The 21,016-nt window shown below is 37.0% G+C and overlaps 1 protein-coding gene across 2 annotated transcripts in view; it reads right to left on the reverse strand.

Moving 5' to 3' along the window:
* Positions 1-21,016, reverse strand: part of LOC131668500 (phosphatidylinositol 5-phosphate 4-kinase type-2 alpha) — a 681,877-nt gene that overhangs the window by 584,270 nt on the left and 76,591 nt on the right. For both annotated transcript variants that reach the window (XM_058942741.1, XM_058942732.1), the window contains exon 2: positions 4,714-4,811. In XM_058942741.1, the coding sequence (XP_058798724.1) occupies positions 4,714-4,811 (98 nt within the window). The remainder of the gene's footprint in view (positions 1-4,713; positions 4,812-21,016) is intronic.

Here is a 21,016-nt window from a genome sequence, read left to right on the forward strand (position 1 = left end):
CCTTGCCCGATCATCCCTGTGGATAGATAAAGAAAATAATAAATTTGACTCCTACATGACCTTACGTGGGACGGGGAGTTTACCGCACCCCACACATTATACCTTATCTAAACGTAGAATTTCTTGCTCTTTCCGAATCCGGGATCAAATTTATAGATTATTATTCAAAAAATGACTTTGATTTTCAAATGACCTTGAAAATAAATCCGATTTCTGGGAAAGGTGTCCCTCATTGTCCCAAAAAACTTTTATCTGATCAATTTTTTTGTAGAATGCCAACCGTAGAAAATTTCGGGGTGGTTCCTTTAAAATGGGTCACCCTGTATATTTGCTGAAGTTTTATGCCAGAGTTGCGATGAGCTAATCTGGCTACAGTTTGGGCATCTTATATGATCAATAAAGTCAGCATCACACCTGATTTTTCTTGTCTTAACGTATTATTTATCTTATAACTGTGTAACCTGCTTCTGCCACGAATTTTGATGTCAAACACATGAGGCACCCTACTCTCATGAGCAAAAAGTGAGTCTAAATCCACCTAAAGGTTTATTGAGTCATTTTGTGTTACTCAATGATACTGTTTAGGCTATCTTGGCCTGACACAGACACTTGGTGGGTAACTTAATTCATTTTCGACGACTTAGTTTTGTTCTTCTATGACGTTAAGAAGACAGTCTTCTGAGTCTTAGAGGGATAAAAATAAGACGCGCCATTTATTCATACATCACGCAATTAGATTGATTTAGACTTTTTGAGAAATTAGTTCACCTTTTATGAAACCTATCAAACTTTCGAACGTAAAATAGTAAAGAATCTATTCACAGTAATTTTCAATGTATAGCGAATACATTTTTCTAGCTAGGCAAAAACAAAAAGACTTATACGAGGGTCGTTTGAAAAGTCCGTGCAAAGTCAGAGAGATGGCGCTACTAGTGCGTATCAAGGTTATTTTCAGTTAGTAGCATATCTTGGAAGAGCACACACCTAGTTTCAGCCAGATCGGCCAATTACTTTGCGTTTTACATTAGTTTGTTTCAATCAAAGAAATCGAGTGATTGTAAAAAAATGGACGAAAAAGAATTTCGTGTCTTGATTAAATATTACTTTTTCAAAGGCAAAACACCTCAGGAGATTAAACAGAAGCTTGATAAACATTATGATGATTGTGCACTTACGATTAAAATGGTTTATAAGTGATTTTAAAATTTTTGTAGTGGCCATATGAACACAAAAAACGCTGAACATTCTGGACGCCCTGTTGAGGTTACCACTTCAGAAATCATTGATAAAATCCATGATATGGTGATGGCTGACAGAAGAGTGAAGGTGCGTGAGATTGCTAGTACTGTAGGCATCTCGAGCGAACGGGTACATAATATTTTGCACCAACATTTGAACATGAAAAAGCTATGCGCTAGATGGGTGCCGCGGTTGCTCACGATTGACCAAAAACGAGATCGTGTGAAGTGTTGCAAGAATGGTTTGCAGCTGTTCCAGCAAAATCCGCAAGACTTTAAACGTCGTTTCATCACTGTAGATGAAACATGGATACACCACTACACTCCTGAGACCAAAGAACAGTCTAAACAATTGGTTACCAAGGGGGAATCTGCTCCGAAAAAGGCGAAGACAATTCCTTCGGCCGGGAAGGTTATGTCGAATGTCTTTTGGGATTCGCAAGGAATAATCTTCATCGACTTTCTGGAAAAGAGTAAAACTATTATAGGCGAATATTATTCATCGTTATTGGATCGTTTGAAAACCGAGTTGCTAGAGAAACGTCCACGATTGGCCCACAAAAAAGTCCTCTTCCACCACGACAATGCGCCAGCTCATGCCTCAGCAGTTGTGGCCGCTAAACAGATGGCGATAGGGCTCCAACTCGCGAAAATTGAAGCTAGATATTTCTATATAAAAAAAAGAGACAAATGATAGATTTACGCATAATATAAGTCTGAAGATCAAAGGGAGGTTTAAAGGTTCGTGTGATGCAAGGAGCGAGACTCGATTAAATCAAATTTTGTTTATTTATTAAGTATAAATGTGCGCGTAATATCCGACATAAAATCCCCAGTCATGAGTGGAGAAAAACCCTTTAAAACGTCTCTCATAAAATGTAAAAATACAATGCTTCATATGCTATTTCGCAACGGAAGCAGGATAATTCTATGTTCAATTACCTTGACATCATGGAAATGGTCATTTACTGGTGAAACTTACGTATGTATACGAGGGTGGTCTGATAAGTATTTAGCCTACAAACGAAAAACGAAAATTTTGGAAAAGTGGTGTTTTATTTTTCAACATAGTCTCCTTTTAGTTTGATATACTTGGCCCAGCGATGCTCCAACTTCTTTAACTCGTCTGAAAAATACGTTTCCTCGAGGTCTGAAAAGTAGGCTTCCGTGGCAGCGATTACCTCCTCATTCGACTCAAATTTCTGCCCGGCGAGTGACTTTTTCAAGTTTGAAAACAAAAAGAAGTCGCACGGGGCTAAATCTGGAGAATACGGTGGATGGGGCAGCAGTTCGTAGCTTAATTCGACCAATTTGGCCATAGCAACGGCGGAGGTGTGAACCGGTGCGTTGTCATGGTGGAAGAGCTCTTTTTTCTTCGCCAATGGGGCGGTTTTTTCTGCAATTCGACGTCGAATCGGCCCAATAATTCGGCATAGTATAGCCCTGTCACCGTTTTGCCCCTCTCCAGGTAGTCGATGTAGATCACACCTTGTGAATCCCAGAAAACGGTGGCCATCACCTTTCCGGCCAATGGGGCAGTCTTCGCCTTCTTCGGAGCACTTTCGCCGGGTAAAGTCCACTGTTTCGACTGTTCCTTGGTCTCTGGTATATACCAGTGGATCCATGTTTCGTCAACTATCACGAAACGATGCAGAAACTCCTTCGGATTGCGCTTAAACAGCGTCAGACATTGCTCTGAAGTTGTCTCACAATTGCGCTTGTTGTCCGGAGTGAGCAAACGCGGCACCCATCGCGCCGACAGATTTCTCTAGCCCAAAATTTCATGCAGGACATGAAATCTCAGCTATCTCGCGCACCTTCAATCGTTGATCTAACAATACGAGATCGTGGATTTTTATCACGCTATCCTCCGTGGTAGCCGTATTCGGAGCACCTGGACGTGGCTCTTCAAAAATCGACGTGCGACCACGTTGAAACTCGTTAAACCAATTTTGGACGGTTGCCATCGAAGGAGAAAAGTCACCGTGCACAGTATCCAAGCGCTTTTTGATTTCGCTGCGCGATTTCCCTTCCAAAAACAAGAATCGAATCACCGACCGATACTGCTCTTTTTCCATTTTTCAAAAATCAACGGACACACTTGCTTTCACACGCTCTCAAAAATAAACTACAACTCCGATCCGGCTGAAATCTTGACAGTAACCATCGAGAAGGTCGTACTACGTGATAGAATATTTCTTTTGCGAGAGTGGCGCCATCGGGCGGTGAGGCTAAGTACTTATCAGACAACCCTCGTACACTACGTATTCGTGATGTGGGTGACGCTTGCTAATAAAAGGAGTCTGAACTCGGCGGTTTCCAGTAACGGACTGACTCAAGCACAACCTAATTCTCGCAACAATAAATAAACAGAAAAAAAGTGTTTCTGGTAATGTTGGCCCTTCAGAACGACCAATCAGGAAAGAGATCAGGTGAAAGTGTTTACGGAAAACCCGAGAACGGCGGCCATTAACGATCACACGTTCTGGGTCTTTTCCTGCTTTAATACTGCTGCCCCATCCACCGTATTCTCCAGATGTAGCCCCGTGCGACTTATTTTTGTTTCCAAACTTGAAAAAGTCACTCGCCGGGCAGAAATTTGAGTCGAATGAGGAGGTAATCGCTGCCACGGAAGCCTACTTTTCAGACCTCGAGGAAACGTATTTTTCAGACGAGTTAAAGAAGTTGGGACATCGCTGGGCCAAGTGTATCGAACTAAAAGGAGACTATGTTGAAAAATAAAACGCCACTTTTCCAAAATTTTCGTTTTTCTTTTGTAGGCTAAGTACTTATCGGACCACCCTCGTACAATGACCATCAGTCATCGACAACAATACGGAATCCCCGGTTTCGAAGGTAAATTTGCGCTACTAGGCACGAAAAAGTTATGAGCGCTGAAAGAGAGATATACAAAATTCGTCTGAATTTTTATGGGTTAATTTACGAGTGCTAGTGAAGGGTGACTGTGGTGACCGACTGACTTACTACGCGTCTATCGAGAGCTTCACGTCTGACGACACAAATACAAAAAAACTCGCCGCCCGGGCCGTCGCTCGGAGGACGCCATGAACAAAAGAAAGATTCGGCAAGTCATCGATCATCACAGACAACTATCACAAACCCACCAAGCTGCCAAGGCATTTTTGTCTGTAGCAACAATGCCTGTTATCACGTAGGCGATAATTATTTGTTTCGCGGGCGCTTTCCTTGTTTTTGCATGCGACGTAACTTATGTTAGTTCGTGTTTGACTTTATTCTCTCTCTCTCTCTCTCTTTTTATTTCTCACTCATTCTCGCGATCAAAAAAAGTGCGACTTGTTAATATTTGTGTTATTGCGTGCGTCTGAACCTCACAGCTACCTCTGTTTCACATTATAATACTCATGCACTGACTCGGATTCAAGCTGTAGCTTCCATAAACTAAACATTTTTGCGATATCTAAGAATGCAATAGCTAGAACATAAAACAACTTACTTGTTGAACAGATGATTGTCTATTTTTAATTTACTATAAGCTCTGAAATCATCAGGTAACAGCATTACTGGAATATTTACGTGACTGAGTTCGTTAATCTGAAAACAATTAAATTGGAGTTAAAAATAGAATAAAACAAATTTTTTTAAATGAAGAAACAATAAAAAAACTTAGTTTAAGCTTGATAATGAAAAGATTTCATAAATAAACTTAAAAAAATGACAATTTTTTCTCTACATTCATTGATATAAATGATTTGATAAATCATTTTCGCCATAAAAAGAAAGCAACAAGTAACTTTAATCTTAGTTCGTATTTTTGATATCCATTAGTTCTTCAAAGATCATTGTAAGAAGCATGAATAAATTGTCATCCAATTCTGATGATTGTCACGGCAAATTTTACACGCTGCGGTAGCGATGGTCGAGTTATAAAGCGCGTATGGGTACTTGCAGGAATCTAGGCGTCGAAGTCGGCAGTTATATAATAATAATTTTTATTATAAACTGACAGAGCTCCAGAGAGATGTCTTTACAAGGCGAGATCGTGTACAGGACTGACTGCGCTTGTCCGTCTCAGGGGCTCACAAATTAAGATAAGTCCCTACCACTTCTTTCAGGAATAAGTATATCCTGGGAACCGAGAGATTCATATAGCTTAATTGTTTATTTAGGTTTGCAGCTGTCTATGTTCTATTTCATTTCTGGTCTATCATGTATTTACCGCGTATAGTTTGTTTGTTTCGGCCTATTTTATGTCTTCTACTTCGGTCGGCCCGCGTGTGCAACGAATAGACGTGTATGACATATGTTCTTATAGCTACAGGAGATAACTATATTATTTTATTATTAGTTCGCATGACTATCCCTTCCTTAAGCTGATTCTTGTCCTCAAGAATCTCAGAATATGTTCGCAACCTGTTGTGGCACTTTGTGCAACATAAAAGAGTTACAGACAATATCATTATTAATCGGATCGACAACAGCTTTATCGTTAGAGCAATGGCTTTAATTGATTAAAATGTCGTCTGAATAAAGCATTATTATATAATATCCGAGTAGTATTAGCATTTACATTTATTGTAAGTATTGTTCCCGGCCCTTAATATTCGTTCCCTAACTTGAACATCACTTGTTGCTGTAATTCTAGTTTAAATTTTAATGCTTGTCGTGAGTCCACTAATTTTTTTTTCTATTTATTTTCATCGATCTTTACTTTTGCGGTGATTTTATCTCGATTGGCTTTGTGGAATCTTCCTTCGATAATATCTCGTAGCAGAGGTCCGATTATCATTTCACGTGGTGCACGGGCATAAAAGAGTTCGTACGGTGAAAATCCTGTGCTTGGGTGTATTGTATTGTTGTAGCTCATTACTGTAGGTATGTGTGATCGTCTATGCGCATGGTCTATGTACCAGATTTCGTTGATATCTGAGGGTGCTTCAATGAGTGTGCCTGGCGCTCGGAATCGTTTCTTTATCTCCTCGTTACGACAGTGTTCATATGAATCGATCCAATTTCTTATATCCTCTGTTTTTGTTTCCCAACAGTATTTTCTAAGTTCAATTGTCATTTTATCTTGCTTCCAGTGTGTTTCACCGTGTGCCCTACCTAGTAGTGTTTTTTGTATAGCTTCATTATTTACGTGTTGCTGCTCTGTGCTTTTAATGTAGAGAGTTGGCCACCTCATTTTCCTGGCCATTTCAGCAAATTTCTGAATTAATTTTTGAGATGTACTGTCATCGATTTTTCTGAATTCTAGAGTTTCATCAGCTTTGAGTTTATTAAGAATGTCTATTACTACGGGCAGTGGATTAGTTATAAGCTCTTCAGAAGGTTCCAAAATTACGTCTCCTTTACATTTATTATTCATAATAACTTGCGACATTATTTTTGGCCTTCCTGGCTGGCGAGGTAGTCGTTGTTTTAAAGGCAGATCTGAATCTTCAACATCGTTTGTTATTGACGATAATGGTCTTGCCGTAGTTTTAGGTTGCTCACTAGCTATATCCGGGTCAGCTAGGGGAGCAGACTTGATAGTTTTGTTTGCATCAACTGGTTTTTCATAACGATGTTTTCTTTTTATGTAGAGCCAATTAATGCCGTTTGATGTTGCTACCATTCTTAGGACGCTGATCGAATTTTCAACTTTTTGTAGTGTAAAATCTTCACTAAATTCTATCGCTTTAGTCCCCTTTTCGGTCGACTCCTTCAATAATTTTGTTGCTGGCGTCGATTGCCATTTGTCCTTTGTGATAGCGAGAGCAGGGTAACTGTCTCGCGTCCATACAATGCTGCAAAGAGTTTCAGTGCAAAATACTCGGCTAAGTGCGTCGGCGTTCGTATTTAATCTACCCTTTTTATATTCAACCATTGGCTGAAAGTCAACTATTTTAAGGAGTAGTTTAAATATTCTCGATCCGATTTCGGGTGACTTTGTCTTGATTAGTCCGGCCAAAGGTGCATGGTCGGTTATGAGAATAAATGGCTTTCCATATAAAAAGTGTCTAAAATGCCTTATAGCCTAGACGGCTCCGAGCAATTCTTTCTCAGTGGTCGAATAGTTTTTCTCTGCGCTATTGAGTGCTCGTGATGCGTATGCACAAGGTAAATCTTTTCCCTTTTTGTAATCTCCCTGACTAAATATTGCTCCGAGTGCTTCGTTACTTGCATCGGTTGTGAGTATAAATAATTCTTCGAGATTTGGGTAACGTAATATAGGCGTTGAGGTTAATTTTTCTTTCAATGTTTTGAAGGCTTCTTGGCATTCATGAGTAAATTCAAACTTTTGGTCCTTACACATGAGCTTATTTAAAGGTACGATTATTTTACCGTAGTTTTTGATGAATTTTCTATAATATCCGCATAGACCTACTAGCTCGCGTACTTCCTTTTGATTAACGGGTTGTTTGTAGTTCCTTATACAGTCTATCTTACTTGGGTTCGGTAAAACTCCTTCTTTTGTAATTAAGTGTCCAAGGTATTCTAATTCTGCCTTTACGTATTCGCATTTATCTGGTTGTAGTTTTAATTTTGTCTTCCTCAGTCGTTGAAATAAAGTTTGTAAATTTTGCAGGTGCTCTTCAAATGTTTTTGAATATACTATGAATATACTATAAAGGAAGGGCGAATTTGACTTCACTATTACTCCTCTTTCTTCAAGATCCGTTATTTGTTTATCAATTTCTATATGCAATGCCATCGGGTGTCGATATAGTTTTGAACTGATAGGCTGAGCTGTAGTTAAATCTATTCGGTGATATACGTCATCGAGTGAAGGGGCGGCATCTCCTTCAAGTTGAAATATATCCGAGAAAGCTCTAACAAGTGTTAAGATAGCATTGGATTGTTCTTGCGGCAGGTGTGAAACCCGTGTATTCTCAGTAATAAGTTTGTCCCTATCCTGCGTTGCATAGATATTACTTTCTTGAGAATAGAACTGTTGTAGAAGCGCCTTCCTCTGGTCGTTAGGAATGTTATTGTTTAATATTGAAATGTTTTCTTTGAATTGTTCTATGTGTAAGTCAGTGTATATATTGACTTGTTTCTTTGAATGATTTATGCAACTTAATTTCGCTTTTCCATCCCTTACGTTATAAATTGCAGGCGTCACTATGTTTTTTTGATCTGTAATGATATAATCTCCGTCCGGCTTATTAATTTTGACAGTAAGAATATTTATTCCAGGCTGAAGCGGTGTGAATTCTCTATTAAACTTGAAACTTAATATGTTTTTGTGTTCGTCTTTGATTTCTATTATTTCATCTGTAGTATTTATTATAGCCTGATAGTTTTTGAGCCAATCTCTGCCTAAAAGTCCGTCGGCGTCAAGCGGAAATGAGTCTGCAGCTACATTGTAAATAAAGTTCTTTCCGAAAGTTTTGAGTTTGCATTGGCCGTACATTGTATGTGGTCCATTCACTATTTGAATTGTTTTTCTCTAATGCATCGGCTGTTTAATGGGATTACATGTTTTTTTATCCAGTACTGAGTCTTTGATTATTGAGAGGCCTGCTCCGGTGTCTACTAAAAATTTTAACATTCGTTTTCTTGAGCCTGTTGGCTTAAGCCATAGGTGCCAGTGTCGTCCATTTGAGGGATATATTGCGTCTGCATGTCGTTCCAAAAGCATTGTGGCGGGTCGTCCTCGGTCCATGAGGCGTCCTCTTCTTTCATCAAATGTTGACTTGAGGCTGGTCTCGAAAATTTTTTGCCTTGTACATTTTTTATTCTATAGCAATTAGATTTATCATGGCCATATACTCCACAATGCGAGCACGTGGGCTTCGGAGGCCTATCTTGTTTCTCGAACGTAACCTTTGGAGGCGTTCTATCGCGAGATTGGTAGCGGTCTGTTGACTGTTCTCGTGAGCTACTATGATGATTATCTTCTCTTTTGACACTATAATATCTTTCCCTTGGTGCTGAGTCGTATCTATCCTTGGAGTAGTGTTTATTTGGGCGCGCATACCTGTCTTTAGGTCGACTTTCTCTTTTCTCTCGCTCTTTTCTTTGATCGCCGTTTTCGTACGTAGCATCGATACGATTTTTAGCGCGTAGCCTATCATCTTCATTTCTCCGTTATTCTTCATACATGGCTTGTTGATATGCTATAGGAAGAGTGTGCGTATTTTGTTGTTGGACGGCGAGTCGTAATCCCTCTGGGTATAATCCGCGTACAAATTTTTCTATCGCTTTGTTGGACTCATAAACGCGATGCATTTCTTTATAATCGCCACCTTCTCCGTCTATCGCAACTTGTATTCGCATGTTTATATTATTATAGCGATATACATAATTTTTTACAGGCTCACCGGATTTTTGCCTCATAGCATTTCTGATTTCAGACAGTTGATCGTATTCAAGCTCTAACTTGCCAAAGTGTGTTTCTAAGCATTCTTTCAGTTACACGGCAGTGGTTACCTGGTGTCTTTCTACTACCTGCTGGGCTCTTCCTTTTAATTTTGATGCACAAACTTTCCTAATTAGTGCAGAAATTGTTGGATCAGAGTCTAATTGTCTACTTGTTCTTATAATTTGATCTATAAATGCAGATACGTCAGTCGATCCGTCGTACTCCCTTATTTCAGTCAACAATTCACGAATAAATTAATGATCTTCCCGTCGAATCATTCCTGTGTAAACATGTAGTCGCGTGGACGTATCTTGTCTCGTAGAAATATTATTTGGAGGCAAAGGCGGCTCAGCTGCTGAATTTCCCTGCTGTCTTCGTGCTGCCGGTGTTATTACCTCATCTTTCCGTATACTTTGCATAAGCTCGTTGAGTTGTTTCGATAGATTGTCAATTTGCACCTGCTGTTGTTCATTTATTTCACGTTGTAATAAAAGCTCCTTCCTCAGCTGTGATTCTTTATCTGATTCAGTGATATCTTCACATGAGCGTATTTTCTTCGTGAATTTATTAAAAGCATCCATTTTTGAGGGTCGTAAGTAAATGTTTGATTGTCGTTGATTATCGTGTGAGTGGTCAGTTACGTCTGTTAAGGATTGTGTTCCGGAAGTTTTGTCAGAGTCTATACTCTCGTTATCGACACTTCGATAGTTACAAAAAGTATCGCGACGTAGCATATAAGTCTAACGTATTTTTCAAGCGCGAGTGTAGTGATGTGAATGTACACGTGTGAAAGCTTATTAATTACGACTGCTTTTATGATTGAAAGGTAAATAACCTCACTGATACGACAGACAAAGTGGGGCCAAATTTCTCTGTAATATCTCAATCATAGACTTCAGTTTACAAAATATAACGGGGCGCAATAAGTTCTTTACTTTTTGAATTTATTAAAATTTATTTTTGCGTACCTTGAGTCCTTTGGACCTCCCTGTTGAGCCGTAAAAACGGTAGGACTGAATATATCCGTGAGCACAACGTACGCTGAAGTTGAGCTGCTTCCCTGGCAACTGCGAGACTCCTGAATCAGCAACGATTTATGCGTGTAGGCTGATGAATGATATCGGCTGCTTCTCTGAGAACTGCTGCACCAATCAATATCAGCCGAGAATGTGCGTTCGGACTGTCCTCTTCTCTGGGAACTGAGTGATAATCCGGAGTCGAGCGATCTCTATGCTGCCTCTTGACTAAACGGTCCGATTATACTACTGGTAGTTTTTTCTAACCGTTTTTTCTTTATTCCACCCTTGCTGCCACCAAATGTCATCCAATTTTGATGATTGTCACGGCAAGTTTTACACGCTGCGGTAGCGATGGTCGAGTTATAAGGCGCGTGTGGGTACTTGCAGGAATCTAGGCGTCGAAGTCGGCAGTTATATAATAATAATTTTTATTATAAAGTGACAGAGCTCCAGAGAGATGTCTTTACAAAGCGAGATCGTGTACAGGACTGACTGCGCTTGTCCCTCTCGGGGGCTCACAAACTTAAGATAAGTCCCTACCACTTCTTTCAGGAACAAGTATATCCTGGGAACCAAGAGATTCATATAGCTTAATTGTTTATTTAGGTTTGCAGCTGTCTATGTTCTATTTCATTTCTGGTCTATCATGTATTTACCGCGTATAGTTTGTTTGTTTCGGCCTATCTTATGTCTTCTACTTCGGTCGGCCCGCGTGTGCAACGAATACACGTGTATGACATATGTTCTTATAGCTACAGGAGATAACTATATTATTTTATTATTAGTTCGCATGACAAAATTTAAGAAAAATCATAAATTTGCACAATTCGAATGGAATTTTCTTGAAACAGAAAAATAGTTGTAATATATGCTATGTTCTATATTTAATGAATCGAAATTGTAACGGTCCTATCTATGAGCTAGTTTATTATGTCACTGAATTACTGCAACCCCTTAAACACATCTATCTGTTTGCATCAATTAGTATATTAAACGGCGCCACCTCACTTATTATTTGATTGTCTTAGTACAATAGTCTAGTTTCATGACCATATAAGGAGCGTAACGTCACAGACTGATAGATATAGATATAATAGTTTTTATTATTTGAATAACATATGTTAATTAGACGTAATTTTGATATAAAAAAGCATTTCTTATATAGATTTTAGTATACAGATTTAGATTATAATAATACGAATTGCGTTTGATTATTAAATAATAATGAATTTTAATATGCAAAGTTAATTTGTTTATTACACTATAAATATTAATTATTAGAAAAATGTGAATACTCCATATTTAAAATGAATATATGAAAAATATGTGTAAGAATTGGTTTCATTAATAACAGTTAAATAATAACTTATTTATGTTATTAATAAATAAATAATCAATAATTTATTGAAACATTAAGTTATATATAGAAAGAAAGCGTTAATTTTATACATAATGATGATAGCTTTATAATTTATAAATCTTAAATAATTAATCTAGTAATTTGCGTTATAAGATTATAGAAAAAACCGTTACAAATATGAAAATTTGTTATAATTCAAATGTTATTAACTAATTTGAGTATTTCTTTTTAGAAATTACTTCTAAAATTAATAAACGATAAAGTTATGTAAAAATATAATATTGTTCCATTGTAAATATTGTAATATTGCATTAACTTTATTAGTTAATAACTTTTGACGATACTATTTATGATAATTGTAAATTAGACTAAATCGACCAATAACTAATTTTGTAAAGTTTACATATGTTGAAACTTCAATATTAATGTTTATTTACATGTAAATTAAACAAATTCATTTCTCAAAATTCGCGAATATTTCTCGAATATTCGAAAACTTCTCAAAGAAAACGCTCCTGCGAAAATAGGCGGGAAAATCTGTGTATAAATATGCCCACTATTGCACAGGCAGGCATTCACTCCTAGCCTTGCAAAGTGAGCGCATGAAATTGAATAAACTTGGCTAATACCTAAGCTCTTTCTCTCCTTGTGATTAACTGAGTAAGACCTTTCCTTTCCTATAATTCATGCTCAACTTATAGAACATTTCGCGCTATAAGAAACTTGGGCTGAATTATATCCTTTACAAGGAAGACTTTAGCTCTGTTTATGGGATAATTCGCACCATAAGAAACTAGGGCATAGTCTGACCTTCCTTGGAACTTTACTTATAGTTATATATACTTGATTCATCGATTTATTTCATTTTGAGAATTAGGGTAAACTTGAAAAGAAACGAATTCTTACTCATTAACGCGACAAGACCACGAGAGTACGAACTATTAATTATAGTATAAGTGATACGAACATGACAAAATTATTCTAATTTTCATATATTATTTGAGTTGGTAGCTAATGTTTATATTATTTTTGTATTATATTTTATTTCATAAATTCCAAGTTATGAAAAATGTATCAATAATTGATTGTATTTTTATTAATATATTTAAATATGGTAATTTTTGTCTTATGCTTTTAGCACAATAATAATAGTTGTAGCGATTAATTAAATATTTGAGTCAATGACGCCATTTATCACTCTTAACCGCCACTGTATTTTTATTTTCAAGCTGAGAGTGTGAATGTTGATACACAATCATGTTGATTATTCCTTCTGCTATCGTTTGACATTCCTGGTAGTAAGAAAAAGGCGAGAAAAAAGATGAGAAGAGTGGAGAGCTGTTGAGTAAAATAAACGCGCGTTAGCTTTGCTCACTGTTATTGCATGTGAGATAGAGAGAGAAAGAGAGAGAGAGAGAAGAAGAGAGTAGAGAGCTACGCTGTTATTGGTTCAGAAGGCAGTATCAGCACAGCCAGCTCAAGAAAAATCATGCATCGGCATGTTAAAACCCGTTATTATCTCACGAAAGTTTCTTGGCCAAGGATTTCGGGTTTGCTGTAGGTATGGTAGAACACCATAAGGTTTTATCACGTTTTTTTTCTAAGCCGAGTGGGCAAAGTGCTAAGGAGAGGTTACATGCAATAGACGCGAGTGATCAGATCAATCGCTTCGAGATGGCCGTTAGTCGAACGTGGATATTGGTATCAGATTGTCTGCTTGTATTACTGTGATGAGATTTTTCCCTTTTTAGTTTGGAGTTATTGAACTTGATCCATACCATGAAAGTTTTGCATTTTAATCATTTTCTACCGCAAAACGATTTCCCAGACAATCAAAGAATTTTCTATAATTTTTTTTAATGATAATGTGACTCGAAGAGCAACATATGGCAGACAATATAATTAAACCATTTTTATCTTTAATTATAATATTTGTAGTTTGTAGATAACACAGTCCTACGAAAATACCTTAATTTTTTGCACAAGCAAACCTATGTTTTCCCAAAGAATTTTTGGCGCTGAAACCAAATCCGGCCTCAGAATTGCTCCAGCACGTCAGGATTTTGAGATATCAAAAAGTGTAAAAATAGCGATTTTTACCTATATTTGAGGTTATATAGCACCACGACATTATCTACACGTAAAAAACTACAAACAACATATTAAAGAAGCAGTCTAGTCCTTTTAAATGCCGTTGAGTTTGTTCAGTTAGCTTATTTTTTCTTTGAGATATTAAATTTCAAAGTTTTTCATTTCATGAATATTGTACCTTTCAGAACATATAGCTTTGAACGTTTCGACGTCGAATTTTGTGTCAAGCGTCTTCAATCAATTACTGTTCTACAAGAAAATTAAGATATATACCATGGACAGGCTAACCCAACTTCAACCTAAATTACGTCAACCCCACGAACCCTTACAGCCCTTATAAACCACCCCTACCTGAGTTGGGGTATATCAGAGACAATGTCAATGAGATATTCATTTTTTTACAGAAAAGCAGTTGATTAAACTCGCTCTATCAAGGGTTAGGTGGGTTTGTTTGCTTGGGGGTTGGTAGAGAGGGTTTCTAAGGGTTGTAGCGTTTTCTGAGAATAGAGTACATCAAGGAGACAACAGGTAAGCCTATCTGGTTGAGATTTTACGTTCCTCATAGAAAAGCAATTGATTAAACTCGTTCTAACCAGCGTTAGGTAGGTTAACCTGTTTGGGGGTTGGTAGGGCGGTTTATGAGGGTTGTAAGGATATCTGGAGATAGAGTACGTGAAGGAGAAAACAGATAAGCCTATCTGTGGTTGAGATCTTAGGTTCCTCATAGAAAAGCAGTCGATTAAACTCGCTCTAACCAGATTTATCGTAAGTAGGTTAGCCTGTTTGAGGGTTGGCAGGGGTGGTTTTTAAGGGTTGTAAGGATTTGTGGAAATGATATTTTTTAGGTTAAAGGTAGGTTAACCTGTCTATAGTATATATCTTAATTTTCTTGCAGATCAGCAGTTGATTGAAGTCGTTTGACATAAAATTCGACGTCGAAACTTTCAAAGTTCTATGTTCTGAGAGGTACAATATTTATGAAATCAGAAAACTTTAAAATACAATATCTCAAAGAAAAAATAAGCTATTTGAGCAAACTCAACGGCATTTGAAAGGGCTAGGCTGTTGCTTTAAGATGTCGTTTATAGTCTTTTGTGTATAGAAAATGTCGTAGTGCTACATAACCTCAAATATAGGCAAAAATCGTTATTTTCGCACTTTTAGGTTAGGATATCTCAAAATCCTGACGTGTTGGAGAAATTCTAAGGCCGGATTCGGTTTCAGCGCCAAAAATTCTTCGGGGAACCATGTATGGTTTGCTTGTGCAAAAATCTTGTCCGACTGTATAATCATATTTATGTAAATAAATTTCGTTATTTATGATGAAGATTTTGATTATTATTGCTATTCCTCCGTGTACTTTGCCATCAGGATGATTTGTATTATACATAGAGTATTGTGAAATTTTTATATAGCTTTTATGTGTGAAATTTGTTAATAATATTATTTTTATAAATAATATTATTTTCTGTAAAAAAATGTTTTAATTCAAGGCTCATTTGCGCTAAACCTTTAGCGTTCCAAATAGCTATTGTTACTTCGGTATTCATTTGATCTTATTTATGAACATAGTAAGCAGATCAATCATCGTATCTATTCAGTTCATCAGCTGAGTCGACATGTTTTCTACATTTTTTTTATTGTTATCATCTACTATTGTCAGCTGAGTCTGTGTTTGTTTGGATTCTACAGTTTTGTAAAGAGGACCATTTACTACATGTGCATATGTAATATTTAGTCTAACAATATTTTCTGATTTTATTAATTGTTTTTATCTTAATACTGGAAAACATTTTTGTTAAAGAAGTTTTCTAACACTGTATCCCTTACAAGTAGCCACAGTTTGACAATTAACTTGTTTTATTTTTGCTTGAATTGGACAGTTTGATTTAAAATGACTTTTTGCGGATTTTACACAAACAGAAGTTTTACTGCAATAATTTTTAGTATGACCATATTCTTAGCAATGCAAACGTTGGACATTATATCTTTTTTTATTCGGTGGTTCGAAACTAATGATTTGGTTTTTCTATTTCGTAAATTTCCTTTTTGTTTTGCTTGCTTTTAATTGTACGAACAATATTGGTACCGGATTTTTGGTTATTTCATGCTTAATATTTGAAAATCTCATTAATCTATGATTTAATCGTTATTGTTTTCTTCTAATTCTTTTATAGTTTGGGTCAACTGTTCTGAGTTTTCTATTTGTAATTTAATTTCATTATTTGGTAGTACGTTAAGATTAATTCTGTAACGGTCCTATTTACGAGCTATTTATTAAATCACTGAATGACTGCAACTAGTCTAACGTATCTATCTGTTTATTCAAAACAATACATTAAGCGGCGCTACCTCACTGTTTACGCGACTGTATACAAATAAGAGTCGAATCAAAATAAACAGCGTGACGTCACAAAGTAATAGACATAGATATAATGATTTAGGATATTAAGAAAAATATGTTAATTATAGATAATTTTAATATAACAAAGTATCGATTATATAGATTTTAGCATGTAAATTCATAATATTATAACAAAAATCTCATTCAATTATAAAATAATAATGAATATCAATGTGCAAAGTTGATTTATTTATTAACATATGAAATATTAGAAAAATATAAATAATTCATATGCAAAATGAATAAGCATAGAACATGAGTAAGAATTGGTTTCATTAATAACAGCTGAATAATAACTGTTATTAATAAATAAACAATTAATAATTTATTTAAACAATAAACTATATATAGAACGAAAATATTAAGTTAATACTTGATAATGATAACTTTATAATTTAGAAATCTTAGATAATTAATCTAATAATTGCATATTAAGATTAGAAAAAACCGTTACAAATATGACAAATTAGTCATAATTCAAATGTTATTAATTAATTTAAATAATTAATTTTGGAAAATACTTCCAAAATTAATCAACTATAAAGTTATATGAAAATTTAATAATTTTCTATTATAAATATTGTAATATCACGTTAATTAACTTTATTAGTTAATAACTTTTGACGACACTATTGGCGATAATTGTATATTGTATAAAATCAACAAATAACAAATTCTGTAAAGTTTACATGTGTTAAAAACTTAATATTAATGGTTATTTACTTGTAAATTAAGAAAACTCATTTCTCAAAATTCGCGAATGTCTCTCGAATTTTCGATGAAATCTCTCCTGCAAAAATAAGCGGGAAAATCTGTGTATAAATAGGCCCACCTTTGCACAGGCTAGCATTCACTTCTAGCCTTGCAAGGTGAGCGCATGAGTCTGAATAAACTTGGATTAATACCTAAGTTCATTCTCTCATTGTGATTAACTAAGCAAGACTATCCTTTCCTTATAATTTGAGCTCGACTTATAGAACATCTCGCGCTATAAGAAACTTGGGCCGAATTATATCCTATCAAAGAAAGACTTTAGAGAGAGAGAGAGAGAGAGAGAGAGAGAGAGAGAGAGAGAGAGAGAGAGAGAGAGAGAGAGAGAGAGAGATATCAAAGTAATTGTGCTTAGAAGAGTTATTACAGGTGATAAATCATTGGTTTATGGTTATGATGCTGAAACAAAACAACAATCTTCACAGTGGAAGCACGTTTAACAGTGCGCGCACTTGACACTCCTCTCGCTCCACTCTTACTAATTATATGCTGCACTCCCTGGATCTCACTCAGAAAACGATAAAACACGTTGGGATCTCGAACTCAATCGCTATGATGCAGCCGGACTGAAGGTCACAGTCATACTGGCTAGCTAACTCTCCCGTCCCGGTCATTTCCTCCAACGCGCCCTCTCACTCTCTCTCAAACCGATCGCGGCTGTTACGCTCAGCCGCTGAGTAACCCACGCGAGTTTAAACGATTTTCGGCAATCGTTGCACGTTAAAAAAATGTATGTTCCCATTGGAAGAATTCCTTGAATTAATGTAAGCCCATTCTTTGTACAGGTATTGGATTCGCTTAATTCTTAGTGCTCGCAGCATTGGCATCGTGCTATTGCTCTTTCGTGGCATTGACTATGTTCTACCTCGCAATGAGTTTTCAATCGGAATTACCGTGGTCGAAATGTTGGCCGGAATGGGGAGATATTTGCTTCGACTCAACTAATCGCAATGGATCAAAGAGCAGCAGCGGCAACGTCACGATGAAAAACTCGGCAGAGCTTTATTTCTAGTGAGTTTGCAACAGAGAAAAGTCCCGCGCGCAATTATCATGCTAAACACCGGCTTGACATATTGTCCCACTAATCGTCGTGTTTTTCCTACGCACGATTCGTCACCAACTTTTCCGTGCCGTTTTCTCTCGACACAGCAAAGAATTGTTACGCGAGGAGGCCGACATCAACGACGGCTTAGGTTTACCCGACTGGCGCTTGACCATATGCTTGGCAGCCAGTTGGTTGGTGTTGCTCGTGGTGGTGCGCGGCGTGAAAAGTTCCGGCAAGGCAGCTTATTTCCTGGCGATATTTCCGTACGTAGTTTACTGGTGAGATCTGTTACATTGGAAGGCACCACGAACAGGATACTCTACTTCATCACGCCAAATTGGTAGAAATTGTGGGAACCCAAGGTTTGATACAACGCCGTGTCGCATTATTTCTTCTCGTTGACCGTTTGTTTCGACTCCATCGTCATATTCTCCTCGCACAACAAATCCAATCATAACGTTTACAGGTCAATCGATTTATCGCGCGTTGATTATGTCTCTCGTTCAATCTGCTCCGATTGATCGGTTGCATATGGACGCGCGAGTGGTGCGCGCAATGAAGCATCAGAAGCGAGCGATCCGTGACTGTATTTCTCGCTTCGCAGGTATGCTCAAATAGTGACCACGCCTCTCAGGATTCGGATTCTCAGCCTCAGCACTGCACTGTACGCACTGTAGAACTCATATAGGGATATCTGGTGATTAGAAAATGTTTGACCTGTTTTATCGACTAACTGCCGCAGATTACTAATTTTTACATTTTCCTCAATTTGGGATAGAAAATCGATAAAAGAAAAATTGTTTCGTAATCCGGGAATTGGGAGCTATCATCCGCTATCAATATTATTTCTTTTTAAACAGAAGAAAAATGTTTAATGCATTTTGCGCGCTATACGAACGCCCGATTTTTTTTCGCAATTTTTTTAAAAACGGAAAATCCGGAAATAAAATTTCAAACGGAGACATAGTCCGAAAAAAGGGAGAAAACGTTTTAGCTCGTGAAAACTCAAAAATATGATTAAAAAATTTTTTTGGGCGTTAGATTCACAAGTCTCAACGATAGGATCGTTACTCGGCATGAATTTTGAAAATTTTCCAAAATTTTCAAAATCAAAAGTTCTACAAAATATCATGCGAGCTCCATAGTTCAATTAACATTATCTGAAATGATCCAGAGATCCCATCAGTGAAAGAAGAAATTAAAATATTTTAATTTCTTTAACTTGAAGATTGTGACGGGGAAAATCGCTTTGACAGTAATTTCCTCTTCGTCCGTTGTCTTTCGGTACATGTGTGCGTGCATTCGTCACCCCAAATGCATGTGTGTATACGTGAGCGCACTACTCACGACCGGTTCAATTGTTTGAGGTACTGGTTGGCGGAACCAGGAATAAGGAGCAGCGGATTTTGGCGAGTCGTAAAGCAAAGATATGCGTAGAAAAAGAGATAAAAATACAGCGAGAGTAGAGAAAGCATGAGATGCGGTTCAGCGCGAGAGTGAGCGCACCTGAGAGCTGCATTGCGTACGCACCCATAGGGGCTCGTGAGAGTAACCAGTGCGGCGTTGTACGAGTGTCTGGCTAGGCACTCACTATCTCCATTATTGAACATGAGACTGGTAGCAACTCGGATGAGGAGTAGAATCCCCTCAGCGTTGTGAATCAAAATTTATTAAATTTTTACTATGTAAATTTTTAAATAAATTTAAATAAAATTAAATTTTTAAATACCGCTATGTCATTTTTTTAGGAAGCTTTTTGTTGGTTGGTGAGCTGGTGAGCCACTTGTATGCCTATAAGTGTCGTTGACGGCAATAGCAGCAGGAACAGTACGAAGAGAAGCAGCGACGATAGCTTTCTCCCCTGAAATTACGAACGGATTGACCCGAGTTTCCGTTTGTTAATCGTGTGCATTAATGCTACGGTGTTAATTCTAGGGAACTTGAAGTCGGACAAAGGGGCTCACCACTTCGGAAGCATGCATTCATGCCGATTCAGGGTGGTTGATCTCTCTTCGCACGCACCATCTTGACCGTTCATAATTGAAACACATTTATTTCTTTTTTTATTTATATTTTTATTTCTTTTTTTTTTTATATTTTACTTATTTTAATTTTCTGTAAATGATCTGGCAATAAACTTTGTTGTTAATGAATCGCTAATAAATTTTTTATGTGTACTTGTTCTTCTCAATTTTCAAATTTTCACTCGCGCGATTGTCGCAACCTGTACGCACGAGAGGTTGCGTAGAAGCAGGAGCACTCATATATTTCGTTCCTCACGCAAATAATTTTGTAAATAGAGCCACAGACTAAATTTTATACAGGCATCCCTCGTTATACGCGGTAGTTACGTTCCGAAAAAGTACCGCGTATAACGAAACCGCGTATAACGAGACTTTACGCTTATGGGAAATTAGGGGTTACGTTCCAAAGAAATCAAAATATATGATTCAGTACTATTTATTTTGAAAATAATCAGTCAATTTTGCTTGCTTAGCTCTTCTCAAAATGTCTCTATATAATTCATCGTAAATCAATATAGCTAAATCGCATTGTCGTTTGAAATTTAAACTTCTAACCATTATCGGATCTTTTTGCACAGCTTGTTCGGATGCCATGTTAATAAGATTGATAATTTCCACAAAAGCTTTAGCATTGAAAATGGTTTCGGACGTCGTTCGTGTAAGGCCTTCTTCAGTTTCTTCTTCAGGCGGATTGTTCGAAAGTACTTCGATTTCTTCAGGTGTCAAGTCAGTTCT

This window comes from Phymastichus coffea, unplaced genomic scaffold (assembly GCF_024137745.1).
Source record: "Phymastichus coffea isolate CEN01 unplaced genomic scaffold, Cenicafe_Pcof_1.1 PCOF00006, whole genome shotgun sequence".
Classification (NCBI taxonomy): domain Eukaryota; kingdom Metazoa; phylum Arthropoda; class Insecta; order Hymenoptera; family Eulophidae; genus Phymastichus; species Phymastichus coffea.